Genomic DNA, 12,710 nt, shown 5'->3' with positions numbered 1-12,710 from the left:
TAAAATTTGTTAAAGTCTTGGTCCTGAGGTTTTTATTCTTTTCCAGGCTTTCAGTTCCTTTGCTCTATTTAATTCTTTTTACCGTATATTTGTGAGAGATTATTGCTTATGTTTTTCTGATTATAAAATAGTAATATTTTAGAAAACATATATTATAGCAAATATGTAATATTCAAGAATAGTGAAGAAAACAAAAGCACCCTAAAATTTTATCACCCAGAGGTAATAGCAATTTTTTCTAAGTTTTTTTTCTTGTCATTTACTAAGAGCCCATTGTACAGAGTAGCTCAAATGATGGCAGTCGCTTACGAGTGATGGTGCTAAATTAGGGGCAGTTACCAATATTCTTACCCCAGTTCTGAAACTTTTGATTCTGTGAAATTTTATCTTTCTAGGTGTCCCTTTTCAAAAGGTCTCATTTTTCCAGGTAAACTCATCTGACAAATCATAGGCATTGAATTTGATTGATGAGGGAGAGAGCTTCTCCTGTTGTACAATTTTTTTCTTTCTTTTTTTTTTCATCTGCATAGACCGTTTTACATTTTTATAGCGTGATTAGTGCAAATAATAGCCAGTTTGACAATAGGAAGTGCTCATCTGAGTGATCGGATCAATGGCTTTCAGGATGCTGCATTGTCAGTAATGTGTAATTTCCTCTTGTCGTCCCTCTCAGGCCATGATGCGGGCCAGGGCCCTCAGATCTCAGGCAGAGGATGCTGCCTCTGCCTTTAGTGCTGAGGACCTTAAGAGTATAGATTTGGCAGAACAGATGGCCGATGACTCTGATGACAGCATCACAGCAGCAGCCAACAAAGGAAGAGGCCGCGGAAGAGGCCGGAGAGGAGGAAGAGGGCAGAGTTCAACATCGAGAGGAGGGCCTCAGAGAGGAAGAGGTTAGCACTGAGTACAGTCTTTTGCACACATCCATGCTTGCCAGTTGTGTGGGAAATTCAGAATTGTGTTCCTGCTGTCAGAGTTGAGGTACACAGTCCTTTAAAAATTTATTTTTATAATGCATAAAGACAGTCTTTAACGTAGTTCTGACATGTACATTTTACTTAAATAAATTTTGAATGGCCACATGCACATAGAGTTTTAATTGCTCTTACATGCATTTTTTTTCAAGAATTTCACCGTGTTTCTTATAGAGACTTTTGGGGTACATTTAATGTCTCATTTACTCTCACACATACAAAGGAATAGTGAAGCAAGCATAAACTGTTAAGGAAAATGGCTAGCTAATGCCCACTGACAGCAGGAAGAAAACTCCAGATCATAAAAATTATTATTTTTGTTAGTGTCGTAAGATACAAATGCCCACATTCTTAGAAAGTGGCTTCATAAAATTTGTTTAAAAAGAAAATTGCTCCCAAACAATTTGATTTCTTAAAGCAATCATTAACATTAATTACCATCGTTGTGTTTAATGTGACACGATTGTCATTGAATAGTCCAAATAACAGAAGGTAATCATCCAGTGACTTCCTGGTGCTTTATAAAAAATCTGTCTCTAGGAATATTTAAACATTACTTATACTAAATATTTATCTGTAGGAATTTTAAACTGGGAAAATGAATAGTATTTTAGTTACAAATCTCCAAGGAAGGACATCCCTACCTTCTAGTGCTGATTATTTTCATTATGCTTACAATTAAAAATTTTTCCTTAAGAAATCTACTTCAGGATGACACCTGCACCCCAATGTTCATAGCAGCACTATTTACAATAGCCAAAACATGGAAACAGCCTAAATGTCCATCAACAGGTGACTGGATAAAGAAGAGGTGGTATGTTTATACAATGGAATACTACTCAGCCATAAAAACTGACAACATAATGCCATTTGCAGCAACATGGATGCTCCTGGAGAATGTCATTCTAAGTGAAGTAAGCCAGAAAGAGAAAGAAAAATACCATATGAGATCGCTCATATGTGGAATCCAAAAACCAAAAACAAAAACAAACAGACAAACAAAAACAAAGCTTAAATAAAGGACAGAAATAGACTCACAGACAGAGAATACAGACTTGTGGTTACCAGGGGGGTGGAGGGTGGGAAGGGATAGACTGGGATTTCAAAATTGTAGAATAGACTACACTGTATAGCACAGGGAAATATACACAAAATGTTATGATAACTCACAGAGAAAAAAATGTGATAATGAGTGTGTATATGTCCATGAATAACTGAAAAATTGTGCTGAACACTGGAATTTGACACAACATTGTAAAATGATTATAAATCAATAAAAAATGTTAAAAAAAAATTTTCCTTAAATCTTAATTGGAACAACATGAACCAAATGTGGCCTAAGTATAATCTCTAAAAATTGATTGGTCAGACTCTAGATGTTTCTTCTTAGATATCTTTGGCATTTTACACATAATCTATGTTGTGATATAACTTTATTTAGGTTTCATTTTGGTGGTGTTTAGGGGAAAAAAATAACTAGCTACTGATGGGATTATATATTGACTGCTCATTATTCTAACAGCAGGCACTGGTCTGGAGATTTCTACTCAAAGCAGAAGTTCAAAGGCCACTGTGTCAACGTCTAGAAACATGTCTATTATAGATGGTGAGTATAGACTGCAAGTGATCATCTACCAGTTACTTATAAAGTCCGACACCGAAGACCTAGGAAATCCCAGGAGTAAACCTGATTGGTCTCTGTTGCTGCCACTGGGGAGTCAAAGGGGCTGTTAGAATCATAGGATAAATTATGCTAGTTTGAAAGATCTTTGCCATTCAGGGGGGTTATTGAAGAGGGTGGGATTTAAGAGTTAATTTTTATAATTTCTTATTTTAGACAGATTTGATTATTTCCCTTTTATAGAGGGATCACCAAGACACAGAAAAGGCAGTTGGCCAGTGCATCAACAATGATTAAGAGAGAAGGAACTGCTTCTTAATGTACTGTTAACTTGCTTTCCTCATCCTGCCTTTGTCCATCTCTGCTGTCAGTATAGAGGAGCTGTGTGAGCTCCGGTTCGGGAAATTATGGGTAGGATTCTTTGAATTGGTTTTGTGTATGTATTGTGGTCTAAAAATTAGCCTCAAACTAAGGGAACCTATTTGTATACACTATTTTAATAATAATTTAATGTAAAAATTTAATAAACTTTTTAATATTGTGGTTTATGAGATCAGCTGAAGTTGTAAGTCAGATTTATGAAAATATATCTAAAAATAGGTGGTGATTTTTTTTCTCCCTACCATTCAGAGTGTATCTGTTTGTATTTTATTTATGTTATCTTATTTGAGGTTAATTTTTGACAGATTGGAGAGGTGGATGAAATCTTACAAGATGAAATTTATCAAGGGGAAATATAAACTGCATTTATGTCCGAAAGGACAGCTGTGCAGGAAGAGTTCTGAGAAGCAGGTGACATTAGCAGCAACTAAGTAAGAAAGACTTAGGTCAGTGAGGTTGTGCAGGTCAGTCTGACTCTCTGAATCTAATGGTGTCTTAAACAGTATTAGAAGTAGTGCTTCTCTACATCAAGGAAATTCTCCCTCTGTAGTGATGGGCTGTATCACGCCAAGAATACTGTGCTCATCTTTGGAACCATATTTCATGAAGGATATCAACATTATATGATCATTCAGAAGAGAAACTGTATAATATAAAAAATTTGGTAGAAGGAACTTGGGATATCTAATCTGGGAAAAATTCAAGTCTTTACATAAATTAAGTTCTATCATGTCGAAGACTGAAAAGATTTGATTTATATAATTCCAAAGGCAGTGGTTTTAAATCTATTTTGAGTTATGGATTCTGAAAGCTATGTCTCCTGTCTTTAAATAAGTATCCATATGCAATTGTATTCCCATTTCAAAGGGTTCAGAGACCTCCATGACACTCATCCATGGGCTTCGTGTTAAGAACTACTGGCCCAATGAGGATAGTTGGGAAAAGCTAATTGCACACAGATTTAAGTTATTATCCAATAAAATGGACCTGGAAGACTTAAGAACAATCTCACCTACTCCCTCTTCTATAGACAAGGGAATTGAGCTAAGCAATTTGCCCTAGGTTAATAAAACCACTAGTAGTACTAATAATGGCTGATATTTATAAAGTAATTACTGCACGCCTCTCAACAGCTCAGTGGGATGGGTACTTATATTTTCTCTGTTTTACGGAAGAGAGAGCTGAGGCTTTAAAAAGAGGCAACTCACCTAGGATCTTAAAACTAGTAAATTCTAGAGCTTGGATTGATCCCACATTCTCTGGCCTCCAGAACAAGTAGCTAAGCATGATGCTAGTTGCCAGAGCAGGGTAAACTTAGTGACGTAGCTACTGGTTCTCAGTAGATGAGTCTTTGCATTATACAGAATAACCTATCAATTAACGTAAAGATGGAGTAAGCTGCCTCAGAAGGAAGTGAGTTGTGACTCCATCAAAGGAAGTTCTCAACATTTATTGGAAGACATGATACTGGAGAAGGGATAAAAACATCAGATCCGTTAAATGTCTCTTAAAGAACCTTCTTATCAGAAGTTCTCTTGCCTTATTTTCATTCAAGGATTCTTCAGTACTTGAGTAGGGCCAGCTGAGATCCTTACTGTTGACTTCAGAAATACATCGTCTCTGTTGCCATTTAGAGCAAGGATGCTGTGGCATTCTTGGCAGGTCTGAGATAAAAACAAAAGGAGAGAAGAGAAAAAAGGCAGCACAGTAAAGGAACTGGGCTGAGTTCAACACGTAAACGCTTTGTGACTTTGAACAAGTCACTCACTCTCCTGGTTTGTTTACGTGTATGTTGGGAAAATAATCCCAGCCATGTTGGATTATTCTGAAGATTAAAAGCAAAAAGCCTGGCCCAGAGTAGGCATTCATGAAATGTTATTTGTTATATAAAAAAAGAGAAAACAGAGTTAGAAAGGGAGAATGAATAAAATATGAACACTTTTATGTTAAACCACCAAAACTTGGTTAGCATACAACACAGAGGCATGGATGTTGTAAGTTAGCTGCCTTTACCTTAGCCCAAGCTGCCTTTCTTCATTATGGCTTTATTGTTTTATGTGAACTTTCCTTGACACCAGTGTGCAGAATTAATCACTCAGACTGAGTCTTCAGGTTTCCATTGTTGTTAAGAAATCAGCTATTAGTTAAGCTTGTTGCCTTTTTTTTTTTTTTAAAAGAAGTCTGTTTTTCCTCCAGCTGGGGCCAGTTTTGGTGTTCTGCAGTTTCATTGCGATGAATCTCGATGTGCGATTCTTTTATCCTGCTTAGGACTTATTGGGCCTCATGAATTGATATCTTTATCATTTCTAGAACTCCTTAGCTGTTGTCCTTTACATGTTACCTCTATGCTATTTTTCTCTCTTCCCTTCCAAGTCTTCAGTTAAATAAATGTTTGACCTTTTCGCTCTGTCCTCTCTTGTATTTTCTGTTGTTTTGCTTTCTGTGCTGCATTCTGAGTGATTATTTCTGATCAGTCTTCCAATTCATTCATCTCTTCCTAAAACTGTCCACTGAATGTTTAATTTCCATTGTTTCTTTTTTAGGGGGAGGGGGCGGGTGGTTTAGAAATTCTTTTTTGGTTCTTACATATGCTGTCATTTTGAATACTTGTAAATATCCTGCAGTTATTTTTAAACCCGTCTTTAATTTTTTTGTGTGCATGGTAAGGATATTTGTTTTGTGCTCTGTGCCTAATAACCCAGCGTCAGAATGTCATTGGCCTCTTTCTGTTATTGTCTGTTTCTGATTTCTGTTGGTTCTCATTTATGGTGACCTGTTCCCTTGCGTGTTTTGTTATCTGTTGTCCCCATAACCTTATTAGTAAGAATAATTTGAGATCTTGGACGAAGATGTCATCCTCCGGAGAAGATTCATAGTTGTTTCTCCAGGCTTCTAGGGGCACTACCTTTAAATGACTTGAGGGCCAGCCAGGTGACATGTACTTGTAAAGTCCTGTTTACATCTGCTGCTCTCCTTAACTGTTAGGGTCCTAGCTTAGGGCGGGGATCAGATGCACTAGACTCCCCACTTTGGGCAGGCCTTGGGCTGTGGGCGCTCCTTCCCTCTCCCTTCAGAACTATCAAAACCACAAAACCACTGTTAACATTTGCCCCGTTCAGCAGGTGTCCTCAGGGAAAAGGGCTCTGCTTGCCTCTCTGTGTCCCAGCTTTTCTTCAGTGTTGGCCTGTTAATTCTTTACTGTGTGATCAGCTCTTCAGTGTCACAAGAATTGTTTTTTCTCTTTTTTTTCCCCCTAAGGTTTGATGTAGCAGTTTGGACTGTTTTCAGCAGAAGTGTTTGTATAAATAACCTAGCCTACAATGAACAGATATAAAGGTTTTGTCTTTATTTGTTGCCTCCTTTGTGTCTAGAATCCTATGACTCATAGGGGTTTTTGTGAGCTTTTTTTCTTTTTCAGTTTCTAACTTCAGTTTCTTTCAGAACCACTCTGCCAGTGGTTCACAGACATTCTGTAATGACTCCTGCTCTGTTACCCGTTGATTATGTGGAATAAAGCTCCTATTTGTAGAGAAGACAAGAGACCAGTTACAGTGCTTTAAAACGTTCACAAATTGGCATGACTGATCATTTTTTCAAGTAAGAATAATCATTTGTAAAAAGAGGCTATGTAAGTAAACCAAATTAATATGAAACTTAAGATTTCCTGAATTATGTATAAGGAAAAAAATATTATCATGGTGCTTTTTGCAGCAGGTGGTTGTGGTTAGGATCCCGGGCTCTGGAGTCAGACCTGGTGTGGTCCACCAGCTCCTCACCTGCTGACTCTGAGCCTTTGCACTGTGAACACGGTGAGAGCAGAGACTGTATCATTGTATCCACAGTGCCTGGCACGTAGTAGATGCTCCTTAAGTACTTGAGAATAACCGAATAAAAATTATGTAGAAATTGCACAGTATAAATGTTAAAAGCAGAGTCTAAAATCAGAAAGACCTTGGGTTGAATTCCAACTCCTTGACCAGCTAGCTGTGTACCCACCAGCAGACGAGTTAAACTTTCTATCTCTAAGCTTCAGTCTCCTTGTCTGTAAGATGGGGTGATGGTGACATTTACCTCATTGGGTTAGCTTGAGGTTTAATGAGCAAATGCATGTGAAATACCTGGCACACTATCTGTACATGTTAAATGTCCAGAAAATGTAAACTGTTACTATTCTGTAAGCTTCAGATCCCCTAGCTGCAAAATTGGCAGTGTAGAACTGACTTCCCAGAGTGGTTAGAAGTATTAAATGAACTATGCATATACATGATAGCACTGAGTACGAATCCAGTAAATGACTGCTGCTGTTAGTATCATTGGCGGTGTTTATAATAAACTTAGGAAAATGGATGTTTTATAAATTAGTCTACATTTGCCTTTTACATAGTTGATTTGTTCTAATGGTTTTACAGTCTAACTGATTACCTCCAACATTGGGCTTTTTGAAAAATGAAACTGACTTTTTGGAACAGTCTCTGACAAAAATAACCAGGGGGTACTGACTATAGTTACTAGAACTTTGGGACAAAAGCAGCTTTAAAACTATAGTTTCTACATTTATATTATAAATGGAGGAATGAAGGATAAATAAAGGTTCAATTCTATTATAACAAGCTTCAAGGAGTGTAGAGATTTGTTACTGTCCTGGAGTTTTATTGGGAAAGGGTAGATATTACACTTACAGCCAGCAGCGGTGGTGAATAAGAGTTGACAGCCCAGATTTTTCCATTGACGTTTGTCTGCAGGGGATAGTGACTAAGTGAATAACACCCTCTGCCTTTGCATTTAATTTGCCGTGGCTCCCCCAGTGCCACTTCATCCACTACTACAAGTGACGTCGTGACATTGCTAACTACATCCAGGCGCTTACCAGAACAATTTGCATTAACTACCTCTTTCTATCCTTTCAACAATTTTTGACCCAAAGTATTATTAACATTATTTAATAGCTGGGAAAACTGAGACCTCAAGAAGCCGAGGAACTTGGCCAAAGTCACCCAGTTAGTGAGTCCACATGAGTCTAATTCTAAAACTGGAGCTCTTAACCCTCTATGGTATTGCCTTCTTCACAGAACTTGGTGCTTCTTTTTCTGATCACAGTAATTTATCTCACAAATGTTTGTTGGGGATAAAAAGAAAGAAAGGCTCTTGTTTTTTCAGGGAGCTGACAGTTTGAGGAGTCAAGTAGTGAGTAACAGTTGAGCAGAAGTATTTTTTGAGAGTCACAATCACGGGCTTTCTCGTTCCGTCGCCCTGTCCAGCCTTCTGAGCAGAGTAGGATGTGAGGCTGGTAACTGACTGAGGTGGATGAGAACTCTGCTTCTGCCTTTCCTTTCTCCACTCAGGTAGGCATCACAAGGTTGAGGATAGAACCTGAAATAGATGAGTAAATCATAAATGTAGGCTTGGTGGAAAGATTCCTGAGTTTTCTGACTAGGAGAATTTGGCGCTTTGTGGGATTCTTTGAGCATCTGACTTTTTCAGAGTCCTCTGTCCTTTGTCTCCTCTTGCCCTGTTGTTGACTGGGGGTGACTTTTTTTTAATATTAGGAAACTGGTAAGGCTTAGGAGAAAATTAAACCTCTCATTGGCTGTTTAAAACTTATTCTAGGTTTTTAATATTCTGCGCTTAATTCTAAAGTGTGCGTTGGGGAGAGGGTAGGGAAGATTTCTTCACATTACCAAGCAGTTCTCAAACACCTGCTGGGTGTCCTACAAGTCAACTCAGTTCTGACACTACGTACCCGGAGATAGCATCAGATTGCAGATAAAGACTCAGTTCCACAAGGCTACCCCACTCCACATCAGATGCCAGTCACAGGATCCGTACTTCTGACCAACTGGCTATAAATCAGAGGTTCCCATAACTCCCTCCTTGGAGTCAATTTTCTATGGTGGCTCACAGAACTCAGGAAACTAGTTTGCTCACTGGATTACTGGTTTATTACAGAGGATGTTAAAGGATGTGAATCGATAACCAAATGAAGACATAGTTGAATGAGGTCCAGAACAAAGACACTTCTGTCCTCATGCAGTTTGGTGTCTGGGCATGTTGGCATGTGGAAGCATCCTGGTTTGTCACCTGGAAATGCTCCAAATCCCCTTTTAATTTTTTTTTTTTTAATGGAGGCTCCAGTGCACCGGCCTGATTGATTAAATCAATGGCCGTTGTTGATTGATTCAATTCACAGCTGCTCTCCCCTCCCCGGAAATCAGAGGGTGGGACTGAAAGTTAGAACCCTCTGTTTATGGTGGTTGCCCTGGTAACTAGCCCCCTTCTTTAGGTGTGGTCCAAAAGTCAACTCATTAACATAACAAAAGGCACTTTTTATGGCTTCTTAATTGCTTTAGGAAATTAGGGTTTTAGGAGCTCTGTGCCAGAAATGTGGATGAAGACAAAAATACACTTCTTATTATAAAATAATAATATCGCAGTTTTGGTCTCAGGAAAAATAAATATTAATTGAACTTCATGCAGCTGGGACTGCGAGTAAGGAGGTGGTTTCTCACCCCACAGATGACCTGAGATGAAAAATATGCAGTTAAAAGAGTTTATTTTAGACCTGGAAAAAAAAATTAACTGAACTTCATGTTTCTAAGCCAAGTTTAGAAAGCTGAAAAAGTAAGGATTCACAGGAAAATTATGGAAAAAAAGATACTCTGTTTTCTAGGGTATTTCTTAGGTGCTGAATATTTCTAACAAAGTAGAGAATAAGAAAGCACTTACTAGAACCGTGTGACTCCTAACAGAGCCGTAGGGAAAGGTATTGCCAGATGTAAGAGAAGGAAGGTATTAGCAGGGTTACTTTCAATATATTTGGAGTTCAGACCATTAGGTGATCAGATTTTATCCTTCAGATATTTTTCTTTAAAATGTTTTTAGTGTAGGTGTATTTATGAACACTGCTTATTACTTTATTTGAATAAATCAGGAAATCATTTGAGACTGGCAGTTAGACATCTAATTCCATCTCCCTTCAGATTTTAAAAAATGTAAGTAGTCTTATAATTAGTTATCAGGGGTTTTTGCAGATAGGAGTTAGGAAATCTTCAGCTAAAGAAATGTGCAAATTTTTCTACGTTATTTTAAGAATAACATAATGGATGTTCCATCTTTTTCATTACAGCCTTTAAATCTGCAAGACAGCAGCCATCCCGAAATGTAGCTACTAAGAATTATTCAGAGGTAAGAAAAAACGTTTTGTAGTTTTGTTCTATATTATGTTTCCTATATTATGATTGCCATTTCTTTGGTCTGCAAAGTAAGTAAAAGAAGAAAAACCGTAGAACATTGAAACTGCAGAGAACTTGACTGATTATGTAGACTGATGGCTTCTAGGATTTTTTTTTGGTTTTTCTCTCTTTTTTAAATAATAGGTCACATGATTAGAAATCCATAAATGTATGTACCCAGTAATATTTTTAAGGATAATAATGTTGAACCAAATGGGTCCATGCATGAAATACTAATATTGAAGATTGTTCAAACATTGTAAACTGACTATAATTCAATAAAAAAAAAAAAGATGGTTCATTGCATATGGAGGCCTTATTCATTCCTGGCTCCTTTTGTTACTTACACTCTCATAATCCTCTGGCTCGTGCCTTTATAGCTGAAGCCAGACTCAACACAAGGTTTGCGTCTGCAGACCTCTGTGTTCAGCCCTAGATTTAACATGAGCTTTCTGCTCTTCCTTTGGATTCCAGGAAGAATCAAATATGGGCTTGACTCTCCTGTTACCTCACTTTTAAGACCCATGTGTCTTACTTTCCAAGCAACATCCCTGGCCTCTACCAACTAGAAACCTGTAGTGCCCACCCTGCCTAGTTATGATAATCAAAAATGTCTCCAGACATGGCCAAATGTTTCTGGGATGGGAGTAGGGGTTAAAAATCACACCTAGTTGAGAATCATTGCTGTATATCATACTGCCCCAGCAGCACTTCCTCAGATTTCATTTCTTCTTGATCTCTCAAGTACGTGACGTAATTGACCACCCCCTTTTCCAGAAAACGTCTCTGTCCTGATTCTGATATTGTTCTTTTATCTGTCTCAACTTCATCTTTCTTTTTTTTCCCCCCTCTTCTTCCTGTTAATCACTTACCTGTGGGTATACTGGTGCTAACTTTCTATCCTGAGCTCCCTTTCATTATTCCTATTCCGCTATTGCCTGCGACTGCTTCAAGATCATATCTGAAAACAAATCATCATCATGTCCACAAGGTAGCTTCCTTTCTAGATGTTTCTTCTGTAAGGCAAGAACATGAGTTCAAAAAGAGCAAGTCATGGCAAACTGACTTCTTTCATTTTTTTGATTGGATTACATAGTGGTAGATTAGGGGAATGCTGAAGGTGTTGGATTCCTTCAAGGCATATAAGACAATCTCCTTATAGTTTCTTGGACAACATGCAGAAATATTGGCTGGATTCATAGCTGTTTAGACAACTTTATTTAATGACTTTTGATTAATAGTTCTGTGGCAGCCTGCGGTGGGGGAGGGGGTCTCGTGTGCTGTTTTTTCACTATTTTGTCTTTCCTTGGCTTTCTCAGTTAGATGAAGACACAGCAAATGTGTGTATTAGGTGTCAAGATAACACAAAATATAGAGGAATAGGTAGTATTTTGGATGATAGATTCAAGATTCTCAAGTATCTTTAATGGGGCTTAAAGCCAACAAATGGTATTTAACAGGGACAAATGTAACATAAAGATAGATATCCAGTACGTTCCACAGTCTTATACCTCATTTAAAACTTGGAGATGAAGTATCCAATGGTCTTGCTCCTTATTGGAACCTAAGGAAGTCACAGGACACTGTCTGCACATGACCCTACGTGAGTCACTCACCAGTTTAACTACATGTTCCTTGAGGTACCCAGGCTGCCGCGGAGGCCAGGAGAGAAGTGAGCTCACACTATAACCATTTATAGATGAAGAGTAACATTGCAGGGAGGTCAGACTGAGCTTAAGTTTTAATAGTTGCTCCTTACATGATTTCTGCCTCCTTTTTTTGTAACTTTTCTTTAATATTAAAAAAAAAAAAACCTTTGAGACTCAGTTATTTAATTCATTCATATTCAGAATTTCTGTTCTCACAAAAGCTGTTTGCTGTTTTGTTTTTCCCCCTTAGGTGATTGAGGTAGATGAGTCAGATGAGGAAGAAGACATTTTTCCTACCACTTCAAAAACAGATCAAAGGTAGGTGCAGTGACTTCCTGCAAAAAGAAGCATCTGAAAAAATTAAAAATTATCCAAATTCTACATATACATTTTTCTATGCCATAGAAGTTTAATAGATTTATTTTCAACTAGTCAAGTATATAGAGAAGTGAAAAATAGACCAAGGGCTAGTTCAGAGATTCAGTGCAGCATAATTAAAGTATTTTCACTGAAAATTTAAATAACTTGTAATTCATTTCCTTTTGTCTTTACCACCCAGTGATGGAAATCATCCGAGTGCAACCAATAAAGAGTAATGTCACAGGCCACAGACATCTGCTTTGAAAGGGTAATCAGGGAAGGCCTCTGGAGGAGGTTACATTTAAGCTAAAATTTTACTAAAAGAGACTTGGCCTTGCAAAAAGCAGAGGGAAAAAGCACATGCAAAGACTCTTGAAGAAGAGCACGCTTACTGTAATTTAGGAGCCAATGACTAAAGGGTGGTGGAAAAGGAGGTGGTTTGAGATGAGAATAGAAAAGAGAGGCAGGAGAGAGAAGCATGATGAAGCAGGAGCAG

At 37.9% G+C, this 12,710-nt stretch overlaps 1 protein-coding gene across 3 annotated transcripts in view; it reads left to right on the top strand.

The window, feature by feature from the left end:
• Window positions 1-12,710, top strand: part of MRE11 (MRE11 homolog, double strand break repair nuclease) — a 67,492-nt gene that overhangs the window by 42,647 nt on the left and 12,135 nt on the right. The window contains exons 15-18 of one of the 3 annotated variants that reach the window (XM_010973350.3): window positions 674-893; window positions 2,497-2,580; window positions 10,100-10,158; window positions 12,105-12,172. In XM_010973350.3, the coding sequence (XP_010971652.2) occupies window positions 674-893; window positions 2,497-2,580; window positions 10,100-10,158; window positions 12,105-12,172 (431 nt within the window). Of the gene's footprint in view, window positions 1-673; window positions 894-1,671; window positions 2,014-2,496; window positions 2,581-10,099; window positions 10,159-12,104; window positions 12,173-12,710 lie in introns of those variants that run through there. The other 2 variants (XM_074372884.1, XM_074372886.1) reach the window with 2 other exon arrangements.

The sequence above is a fragment of the Camelus bactrianus genome, chromosome 10, assembly GCF_048773025.1.
Source record: "Camelus bactrianus isolate YW-2024 breed Bactrian camel chromosome 10, ASM4877302v1, whole genome shotgun sequence".
NCBI classification, from domain to species: Eukaryota; Metazoa; Chordata; class Mammalia; order Artiodactyla; family Camelidae; genus Camelus; species Camelus bactrianus.
This window is presented reverse-complemented; position numbering and strand designations above follow the sequence as displayed.